This window comes from Periophthalmus magnuspinnatus, chromosome 13 (assembly GCF_009829125.3).
Source record: "Periophthalmus magnuspinnatus isolate fPerMag1 chromosome 13, fPerMag1.2.pri, whole genome shotgun sequence".
NCBI lineage: Eukaryota > Metazoa > Chordata > Actinopteri > Gobiiformes > Gobiidae > Periophthalmus > Periophthalmus magnuspinnatus.
This window is the reverse complement of record NC_047138.1, coordinates 4,043,240-4,053,518: the sequence shown is the minus strand read 5'-3', so window position 1 is coordinate 4,053,518 and position 10,279 is coordinate 4,043,240. Positions and strand designations below refer to the sequence as shown.

The following is a 10,279-nucleotide window of genomic DNA, read 5'->3' as shown; positions in this document are numbered from 1 at the left end:
TTTCTCAGAGTCTATATAGTAAATGGTAAATAGGCCTATAACTGTGTGCCTTTCCTCATAATCTGATTATGTTCTTATACGCCTGAACAAGAAGAATAAAATAAGACACATTTGCACATTTGACAATATTAGGGTGAGGGAAAGGCGACATCTAGTGGTAATTACTGCTCTATACAGTCAAATAAAATCCTCTGGAACATGGCACATACACTGGACCATGTACACTGATGGATGATTGTTAATTGTCTTATAACAGTGCATTAAAAGACTGTACGTACTCAAGGCCAAGCAGTCTACACTCCACAAAAACAAAAGTTTATTCACATCATGTTGTATGTTGTTATGGTACAGAGTTCTTGCTGCTGAAGTCACTCTCATTTCGTACCAAGTCTTTCAAGTCTAAAGAAGAAAAATATGTCACATAAGATTCAAGCACAATTGAATACTAGTAGGCCTACATAAAACAAACACTGTTATTACGTACTGCACTGTCACTTACACTGAAGCACAGTCCTGGTGACCATCGTGTAGCAGTGTTCTGTATTTCTGTTGAGGTCAGTGTAGGAATAGACTCTTAGCTCTGGTGGAAAGTCAGAGTGCAGTAAGTTTCTCACCAGGGGGATCATCCGGTTTGACATAGGTCCATCTGCCAGTGCTTGGTGCATAACATAAGTGCACCATTCATCCTTTAAGAAGTGCTCTGTGATGATCAGAACCTTAATGTGGCTGTTCTGTACAGCCTGACACAGCTCAGAAGGTATGGCTGCTCCAGGACAGGAGTCTCTGTGAGACAAAAAACACCTCAGGTTATGAGGCGGCGCCTCGAGGCAAGACACCAGGCGCTCCGCCTCCTCAGTGTCACTGAGCTCGTGGCTGTGGCACACAAACACGTCGTACGGACGCGTCCATCGGGCTGCAGAGTTCAAGAGGGACTGGCGCTGACAGCAGGCTGCTCCTGGAGAGGAGACCGTCTGTGAGGGTGAAGATGTGACACTCGACACTTTTTCAGATGACAAAGAAGCTTTTGATTTAAAAAGTTTTTGAAACCATCCTGAAATACAGAAAAAGAATAAAAGGCATTTTCAGTTCTATGTACAAACACTATAGTTATCATACTGAGCTCTGTACAAAATATACAATCCCTGTGTGACTATTGTATTGGATTAAGTTCAGGCCCATATTATGTTAGGATATAGGCCTAATTTTGGACACACCAATGTAGAAACAATATGCTCCCTGTGACAAAGTGGGCCTTTGTCCCTTTTTAATATTACCATTTTGTTTGTTCACACTTTCACATGGTCATTTTCAATCATTTTCTAATACAAAACTAGATAGAACTATCCTGGGTTTGTTTAGTTTAGTTTTTCAATTAGTTAAATCACCACACACCACACCACCCAAGTCCTTCTGTCAGAGAGACCTAAAATAGGCCTGTGTGCTATAATTATTTCCTATTGACAAAAAATTCCTTGACAATTGAAGGACGTAAACATCATTGCTCATAATATTAAAGATTAGACTAAAAGGAGGTTTAGGACTTTCATGCAACACTGCACAAAACACACTCCATTCTTGCCCTATCGCATAGAAAAGAACGTACTGTGACAATAGATAGATTGTGTAGCATGTCCTCCCAGAACAAGCTGTTGCAGATAACGCTGCGCCAGTGGGGCGCCTGGAGGGTAGAGGAGTGCCAGAAGGAAGAAGAAGATGTCCACACCCAGCTACTGAATATTCATGATTTATGTTTAAATGTGGCGTTCAGGGTCAGGCGCTCAGATCAAAAAGGGACCGCCCCTGAGATCTCCGTGCACGTACTAGGGACAGCATCACGCCTGACTTGTATTAGATTGGATGTATAGGGAACAATAAAACTCGAGTGATTCTACTCTCTGGTCTCCAGTGGTTCTTCTGATCGGATAAAAGGAACATGCTTTCACAATGTATTATTTTTGTAAACCAGTTGACTCCCAGTTAGTTAGACATTTGGATTCTGACAAGAATCTCATCATTCTAGTCACGTATCAACTTTCTTCCTTATAGCACTTTTAGCTGGTCCACTTGTGATTGTTAACCAGTAGGTTAGACTACTGTAACGGCCTGCTCACTGTAAGACAACTGCAGTACACCCAGACCTCTGCTGCTCGGGTCCTGACTAGAACCAGGATGTACTTCACACATGTGTCCTGTGGCTCAGGTCTCTGGCTCCTGTGGCTCAGAGACTTTAAAGCAGCTCAGTGTGAACAAGTCTCTCCATGGACCAGCACCAAAGAACATCTCCCACATGAGCCACATGAACCATCTCACATGAGGAGGACTTCAGGGACCAGCCTCCTGCTGGTGCCAGAGTCAGGACTAAACATGGGGAATCGGTGTTTCAGTTTTATGCAGCTAAAACCTGGAACAGTCTCCCTGAAGATGTGAGACAGGACTCTACTTTGACAGTGTTTAAATCCAGGCTCAAAGCAGTTCTGTTTATCTGTGCATGTGACTGAAAGGTTTTTATTCTGCACTCTTCTCTTTGAATATTCATTTTATGATTATTATTTGTGATTATTTGTGTTTTAATTTGTTGTATTGTGATTTTAATGTCTTTCTTATTCTGTAAATCACTTTGAATTACTTAGTTTACAAATAGTGCTATACAAATAAACTTGCCTTGCCTTGTCATAAAGCAGATAGCTTGCATAACTTATCAGATAAAGTTTGCTGAATAGATTTGATTTTAATGGATCTGTAATTACAGCATAGCTTTTGCCAAGTACAATGAATATATTATTGACATAAGTTACAGAATAACCAAGCAATCCAATATTTGCACTCACCATGCATATTCCGAACTTCATTGTTGTGTTTCTTTATGTCATTATCAGACGGAATACAAGTTTATCTTCTCAGCCTTCTGCTACTCCATTATTTCAGTCAAGAGCTGTACTTGGAACACACCAAACAGAAAGGTTCACTGCAAAGAACAAAACGATCACATACTTATGTCATATAGAACAACCAGAAAAAAGAGGAAGTTGTTAACAGCCAAAGAAATTTCGGTCAAGTGGAAATAGATGCACTTTCGTATCCTCCCTTTACCGTAATAAGTGCAAAACACAGATTCTTAATATTCAAATATTCAGTTGAAGAGGCAGTAAGGAAAAAAATAAATAAATAAATGAAACTGGCTATAAAAAGATTTGTCACTCTCATTTCAGGATTAATAAATAAAAAATATATATTTATATATAAACATTTTAAAAACTCTGTCATTTGTGCCATGAAGGTCTGTGTAATCCCCCAGTCATCCAGGTATTATTATAATATATTCTTTCAAGTCAAGTCAAAAGTATTTATAAAGCACATTTAAAAAACAACCGCCGCTGCCCAAAGTGCTGTACAGTATAAAATGCAATCTTACAAAACAAAGCAAAAGTCCCGCTCAGCTCGTGTTAAAAGCCAGCGCAAACAAATGAGTTTTCAACAAACATTTAAAAATATCATAGAAAGATTGGGCTGTTCTAATACTCAGAGGAAGAAGCAGAAAGAAGCTCAGAGAAATAGGAAGGCACCAACACATGGAGACATTCAAACATCATCATGAGAATCTTAAAGTCAATCCTGAAGCTAACAGGGAGCTAGTGCCACATACATATGGAGGTACGTCTTCTTCGTGTTGGTGCATAAAGAGTACATTATCGCCTCTATGCAGGTATAATAGCAGTATTAATATTTATAATGCACTACATACATAAGTCCATGCTGCAGTGCTGCACACCTGTATATAATAGATCCATGATACCACCTTATTATTATAATTTTTTCATTATTTTTATTTAACTTTTTACAAATAAAATTAAAAATGAAAAAAACGAAAAAACGAAAACAAAGAACAATAGCACAGCATAGCATATTGCATCAATAAATGAATTGCATAATAATTCAATGAGATGAATCATATCGAATGCAGCCACTACCCTTTTAATTTTCCCATTTTAAAAAAGATTGGATTTACCTCTGAGGCAATATCTCAACTCTTCTTCCACATTTGGATAGAGGGGGCATCATTACTAAACCACTGTGACATTTCAGTTTGTCAGGGGGAATTGCATGACATCTGCCGCTTTGTTTACATTCTTGTGCGCATGCGTGGAAGTACCCGGAAGCCCGCATCTACTTCCGGTTTTGCCTCTGACGTGTCTCAAACTGTTCTTGCACTATTAGTGGAGTGTACCTGTTTTACTGAGGAATATTCTGTTCTCCTGTTTTTGGTATGATTTATTTTTTATTTCTTTGGCATTATTTGTAGCGTTTTCATATTTTAAAAACGTGTTTACCGTGACATTTCTCTGTGCTCTTTTTAAACCTCATGTAGTAAGGTTCGTGAACACAAGATGCTCGATTTCTTCTCCATCTTTAGCAAAGGGGGGATAGTGCTGTGGTGTTTCCAGGGAGCAGGAGTCACTGGATCCTTCACTGGACCCGTCAATGCTCTCATCCGCTCCGTTATTCTACAGGTGAAACACATGTATATTACACATCTGGCATGTAAACAACACCAGGACTAAAAGCTAACCGCTAAAGCTAAAGCTACAAAGCTTATTGCGCAAGTTCTCACTGTCCTATTTCTACGTTATTTACAGATTTAACTTTAACTGGGACATGTGATCTTGCACTGTCTCAATAAACTTTAACTGTTTTAGGTCATGTACTTATTTATTTTTATTTTTTTTCAATGTAATCAAGCCTGTTGTTTGCCCTCAAGCTTTTTTAACGAGCAAATTAGTTAAGGGAACTCTTTGTGTAATAGTAATAAATTATATTGCAATTGTAACGGGAACAAATTATAGTTTAGAATGGGTTCATGTAAGAGCAGAGTTCCCCTTTGTGGGTTGTGAGAGTGCTGGTGGAAGGATGGTAAGGAATATATTTTGCAGTTTAACCACCAAAGGGGAAATGTTGTGCTTTCTCTTTGGAACGGAAAGTTGTCAGTGATTTTTACATTTTCATGTTATTGTTGCATTATAGGAGCGCAGTGGGAAAAATACGTTCACTCATGAAGCTCTGAGTCTTAAATATAAGTTGGACAATGAGTTTGAGTTAATATTTGTGGTAAGTTTTAATATTTTCACATTATAATTCAATGCAAAACACTTATCCAACATAGATAACTGATCTTGTTTGTTCTAGGTGGGTTTTCAAAAGATCCTGACGCTGACATATGTGGACAAGTTCCTAGATGATGTTCAGCTTCATTTTAGGGATCGTTATAAGAATGAGTTGGAGCAAAAAGGAGCTTTAAAACTACTCAACAACAACTTTGACTTTGAGGATGATTTCAGCATGCTTCTGAAGTAGGTCAATTTATTTAATGCTCTATTTTTATTATTTTTAATTTTAGGTATATTAGTTGGTTATTATTTAATCATTTGGCAAGAGGCTCAATGTCTTTCTAACACATGAAGAGATGCAGAAGAGGGCAGCAAAGCTCGAAGCCGCGTTCGTGGCATGAGGACCTTTGAGGAGTCTGATAAATCTCAGAAAACTGTGAAGTCAATGATTGAGACTAAAGGTGGGGACAAAGGCAAGGACAGTGGTGGAAAGAAGAATAAAAATACCAAAAAGGGGGGTGAGTAGATGTTTTTGCAAACATAATGCAGTTCCTCTTTGTTTTTGCCATGCTAAACTTCACCCTAAAATATGTTTATGTTGTAGCTCCTGCTGCAGAGCCAGCTAAAGTCGATACTGGAAAGACATCCAGTCCAAAAGCAACTGAAAATGGGAACCAGGCGTTGACAGCAGAAGAGATCATTCAAAAGAATCGTGAGGAGTTTTTTCGGAAAAAGCAAAAGACAGTATCTGTTGAAAAACAAACGTAAGTCTAACTTCAGTATCTGGTACTGAACAAATAAGTCTCTGTAGTTTCTTTTTACTATTTTCTCTTTTTCACAGCAAGTCCCCAAAACCTCAGAAACCAAAGGAAAAACAAATGCGTGTTTGGGGCATGGGTGGTAGCAGCTCCAAGAACTTGGACTATAGCGAAAGAAATGGAGATAACGCCAGTAATGGCACTGACCAATATCAGGAGGGCCAAATAGATGTGGTATGTACAAACAAAATCATCAACAACAACAAGAATGTGATGCTTTTGTAAATCCAGTGCAGCTGAATATTTAACATTGTGCTATGACAGGACCGGCAGCTGAGTTCTATGAAGGGAGACCTGCAGTCTGTTGATTATGAGTCCAGTGAGGAGGAAGAGGAAGAAGAGGAAACTGTAATTATCAGTCAAAAAAGCGCTCCTAGGTATTGAAAACATTTGAAATGTATAGACATTTTGTAGAGCCATTTAATGGAAAGAAGTCTTTTTCCCATCACAGCTCAAGCAAAGGTCTGGGTGGCATGTTTGGGATGCTGAAGGGGCTGGTGGGCTCCAAGAGCCTCAGTCGAGAAGATATGGAACCAGTGTTAGAAAAGATGAGGGACCACCTCATCGGTAGGATTTAAACATGTTCATTTTCTCATTACGAGTGTCCAAATCATTTAAACTTTACAGTCTAAACCTTCATCTTTTTATTTCCAGCTAAGAATGTTGCTGCTGACATTTCCTCCCAGCTCTGTGAGTCTGTAGCTAAAAAACTGGAGGGCAAAGTTATGGGCACATTCACCAGTAAGTATACTTTGATTCAACCTAAATAACTCTGACAACCACGTATTTAACAACACCTAGGTTAATATGTGCAAATCCTACTGTCTTTTTCTTCAGCTGTGACCTCAACTGTAAAGCAGGCTCTCCAGGACTCACTGGTGCAAATCCTGCAGCCAAAACGAAGAGTGGACATTTTGAGAGACGTCATGGAAGCTCAGAACCAACGAAGACCATTTGTCATCACATTTTGTGGTGTTAATGGGGTTGGAAAATCTACAAACTTAGCCAAGGTGACTTAAAGACAGAATACTAATTCCTTTGAGTTTTTCATTTATTCATGTTTTATGTCCTAATCTAAATGTCTGATTCCAGATTTCTTTCTGGCTGATCGAGAACGGTTTCACTGTGCTGATCGCAGCCTGTGACACCTTTCGTGCTGGAGCTGTGGAGCAGCTCCGCACTCATCAGCGACGCCTCAACTCCCTCCACCCCCCAGAGCAGCACGGAGGACGGCCTGTCGTTCAGCTCTATGAGAAGGGTTATGGCAAGGATGCTGCGGGCATCGCCATGGAAGCCATTGCTTACGGTAGGAAAAAATGCATTTTGAAATTACACTATTTTTAATGCTAAACAAATGCTAAGCACAGTTTCATCTGAGTAACTGGGATTCATTACTCAATCCATCAGATGTCTGCCTTTGAGCCCTCAAAGGGGCCAGAGAGGGAATGCTTGTAGTGACTGCTTCAAGTGTTTTGAATTTGTCTTTATCCTTTTCAGCTCGTAACCAGGCCTTTGATGTGGTGTTGGTGGACACTGCTGGGCGTATGCAGGACAATGCCCCTTTAATGACTGCCCTGGCCAAACTCATTGCTGTCAACATGCCTGACCTTGTGCTGTTTGTTGGGGAGGCTCTTGTGGGCAATGAGGCTGTGGATCAGTTGGTAAGATTAGACTGAATTCAAGTTTATAGCTAGCGCTCCTTAAATTACTTGCCTGTATAATTATATTTGCATTTCTTTACGTGTTCAGGTAAAGTTCAACCAGGCTCTGGCAGATCATTCCATGTCTGACAAACCTCGCCTCATTGACGGCATTGTCCTCACCAAGTTTGACACAATTGATGACAAGGTATTAAAAGTGTATATATTATTTGAATTATTGAATTAGTATTTTTTTTTCATAAACCTAATTATTTTCTGCTTCACAGGTGGGGGCTGCCATCTCAATGACCTACATCACTGGGCAGCCCATTGTGTTTGTTGGGACGGGGCAGACGTACAACGACCTGCGCAGCCTCAACGCCCGAGCAGTCGTCAGTGCCCTAATGAAAGCCTAAACTCCATCAGTCCCCTATTTAATTACATTACATTGAAGTCAATACAGCACATCAATAAGTTGCATAATTGTTGAATTGTTAAGTTATTTCAGTAGTTCATGGAAAGTTTGTAGAGATAAAACTTGTTTATATTTATTACGCACAACTACATTATTCACTTTCATTCATAATAATTGTCCTTCAGAGTAAATACATATTTTTGGGTATTTCTTTTATCGTACTACTAAAATAATTTAACTTTTCATTACTTATGGATATGCTTCTGAATTGGATATCTACTGCTCTTCATATATTACTGTTCAAAACTGTTATTTCTGTAACAAAAAACTTCAACACTTGTAAAACTGTTGGGCCTGACATGCAACTGTCTCCAGAGAAAGACAAAATTAAGACCTAAAAATCCTGTCGTTTGTCACATTTGCTCTCCGGGTTTGGAGGCTGAAGATGTGACGTTTTAGCAGCAGCCTGTGAGGAACGCTTAGTGACCATTGTGCCTCTGTGATCCTGTTTTTCAAGTTGTGTTCAAAAATCTATTCATTTATACTTTGTCATGGGGCCTGGATTTCTGCAGTAAAAAGCCAATTAAACAATCTGATAAAAGAACCCAAGTAAGACATTTGGACCTTGTGACAACATGCCAATAGCTGTAAATTCTAAGGCACTTAAAATTTTCATTTCAGTTTTATTATTTGGTAAATGTTTGCGGTCTAGTCAATTTTATGTTGATTGCACAGATAGAAGACAAAAAACTTAGCAAAATAATTTGTGTTCTTCCCTTTTTTAATTTTGACATAAGGAAAGTCTTAATAATTTTGCCCATTTTTATTTATGGTGGTGCAATAAGAGGTAGAAGCGGTTAAAAATAAAAGATTTCAGATAATTTATGAGAATGTAAGCGTTTCTAAATAAAGCTGCTATACTATTTGTCTGACTTTCTGTTCTTTTTAATCAAGTGTACCTGAAAGTAGCTGCATTGCTTATTAAGTAATATGCTTAGTTTGGAGGGTTGGATTAAAGGTTTATTCTGAAAAGGGATGGATATCTGGTGTAATAAACCACTAGTATAAGATCCTCGGGGTTAATTCCTGTCTGACGGCTCAAAGTGGCATAGTATAGTTCAAAATCAGTGAATGTTGCAATAAGCACAAGGAACGCCGTTGTAGATCCTGAGCTAAAATGGAGGAATATCTTTCAGTATGTTTTAAATTAAGAGACTGGTGAAGATTTACAATTAGGAATGAGACACTCCACATAAAAAGGCCCATGTCTGAGAATCCAAGACGTGTTCAAATGTACAACTCAAATGAACTGTGCAAAAACATGACAGAAGGTTTTTATTTGTAAATTTTTATTATCAAAATACAAAATCAATTACAGTTTTATAACAGCAGTGAAAAATATTTGCTACTGAAAACCCATGAGCATTCTTTCTTTGTGACTTGACAAAGGCTTATTTCCTGCCCCTAAATCTGTGCGTGGACAGCTTTAATGCTTCAGGGTTAAGTGAAGGAATGAATACAACATACACTGAGGATGTTTGATAAAACTGCTTCTTAATACTTCAGTTTATACATGTTCAAATTCATACACAAAAGTTCAAGTCACGGACCGTCTTTAAAAATGGAGGGCTAAGGCTTTTTTTTTAATCGTTTTGTCAATTATCTGTTAATCAATGGAGTCTTCGTCAGGCAACATTTTTATTCGTTTGGGTTATCTGATTATTGTAGTTATCTGATTTTTACTGGCCATGTAAATGTACTCACAATTTACTGGTACTTCTCTACTATACAGTGGGTTATTATTGGGTTTTGTAAGTGCATTTTGGGTCAGATCAAAGAAATGCTGAATAGTTTTGTGAGCTCATGACATGCCCACTTTAAAACTACTAATTAAAAGCACAGAACATGTCTTTAGTGAACCAAGAATTTGTTTTAAATGAGTACAGCCCTACAAAAATGTATGCAACATATTTTATCTGTAAACAAAAGTATACACTGATTTTGACACTTTCACTTTCCCTTCAAATGAAAGCCTATAAAGCACAATTCTGAATGTCTTTTTTGCCCATATCGTCAAAGGTTCCTGGATTTCCAAGTGTGAATGTGGCCAGAATCTTAGTCCAAGTAGCTTAGACTGGATGGAGCTGTGGGGGAGAATGATTGACAGTGATTCCAATAGTTTGCCTGTCAAGAGTGATGTCTGGCAAAGAGAAAGGAAGGACTTGTGTGAGTGGTGAGTAACAGAGACAATCCACTGAAAACCACAGTGTTGAGCATGCAGACACCACACACAGTGACAACTAC

General features: G+C 38.6%; 3 protein-coding genes across 7 annotated transcripts in view; 1 reads left to right on the top strand and 2 right to left on the bottom strand.

Annotated features, from left to right (window-relative positions):
• Positions 1 to 326: 326 nt before the first annotated feature.
• Positions 327 to 2,960, bottom strand: tirap (toll-interleukin 1 receptor (TIR) domain containing adaptor protein). Its single transcript, XM_033977256.2, has 3 exons — positions 2,829 to 2,960; positions 500 to 1,051; positions 327 to 399 (listed from the first exon to the last, which is right to left on the bottom strand). Exons 1-3 carry the CDS (start codon positions 2,833 to 2,835, stop codon positions 341 to 343), a joined length of 618 nt encoding a protein of 205 aa, XP_033833147.2. The 5' UTR covers positions 2,836 to 2,960; the 3' UTR covers positions 327 to 340.
• Positions 2,961 to 4,183: 1,223 nt separating this feature from the next.
• srpra (SRP receptor subunit alpha) lies at positions 4,184 to 8,906 on the top strand. Its single transcript, XM_033976675.2, has 15 exons — positions 4,184 to 4,262; positions 4,367 to 4,508; positions 5,020 to 5,103; positions 5,182 to 5,345; positions 5,457 to 5,620; positions 5,707 to 5,866; positions 5,944 to 6,094; positions 6,185 to 6,297; positions 6,372 to 6,487; positions 6,575 to 6,661; positions 6,758 to 6,930; positions 7,013 to 7,226; positions 7,418 to 7,581; positions 7,670 to 7,768; positions 7,848 to 8,906. Exons 2-15 carry the CDS (start codon positions 4,386 to 4,388, stop codon positions 7,974 to 7,976), a joined length of 1,941 nt encoding a protein of 646 aa, XP_033832566.1. The 5' UTR covers positions 4,184 to 4,262; positions 4,367 to 4,385; the 3' UTR covers positions 7,977 to 8,906.
• A 401-nt stretch (positions 8,907 to 9,307) lies between these two features.
• fam118b (family with sequence similarity 118 member B) overlaps positions 9,308 to 10,279 on the bottom strand; it is a 144,399-nt gene continuing 143,427 nt past the window's right edge. For 4 of the 5 annotated variants that reach the window (XM_055226222.1, XM_055226224.1, XM_033976676.2 and 1 more), the window contains exon 8: positions 9,308 to 10,175. In XM_055226222.1, coding sequence (XP_055082197.1) covers positions 10,105 to 10,175 — 71 coding nt within the window. In that variant the 3' untranslated portion in view covers positions 9,308 to 10,104. The remainder of the gene's footprint in view (positions 10,176 to 10,279) is intronic. The other variant, XM_055226225.1, reaches the window with a different exon arrangement.

What these genes read in the sequence shown, in the direction of transcription:
- tirap (XM_033977256.2), bottom strand. An exon ending in CACCAGGACTGTGCTTCAGT is followed by an intron (nt 400 to 499) that starts GTAAGTGACAGT and finishes TTTCTTCTTTAG; the next exon opens with ACTTGAAAGACTTGGTACGA.
- srpra (XM_033976675.2), top strand. Translation starts at nt 4,386, where the DNA reads ATGCTCGATTTCTTCTCCATCTTTAGCAAAGGGGGGATAGTGCTGTGG. An exon ending in GATTTCAGCATGCTTCTGAA is followed by an intron (nt 5,346 to 5,456) that starts GTAGGTCAATTT and finishes TAACACATGAAG; the next exon opens with AGATGCAGAAGAGGGCAGCA. An exon ending in ATGAGGCTGTGGATCAGTTG is followed by an intron (nt 7,582 to 7,669) that starts GTAAGATTAGAC and finishes TTACGTGTTCAG; the next exon opens with GTAAAGTTCAACCAGGCTCT.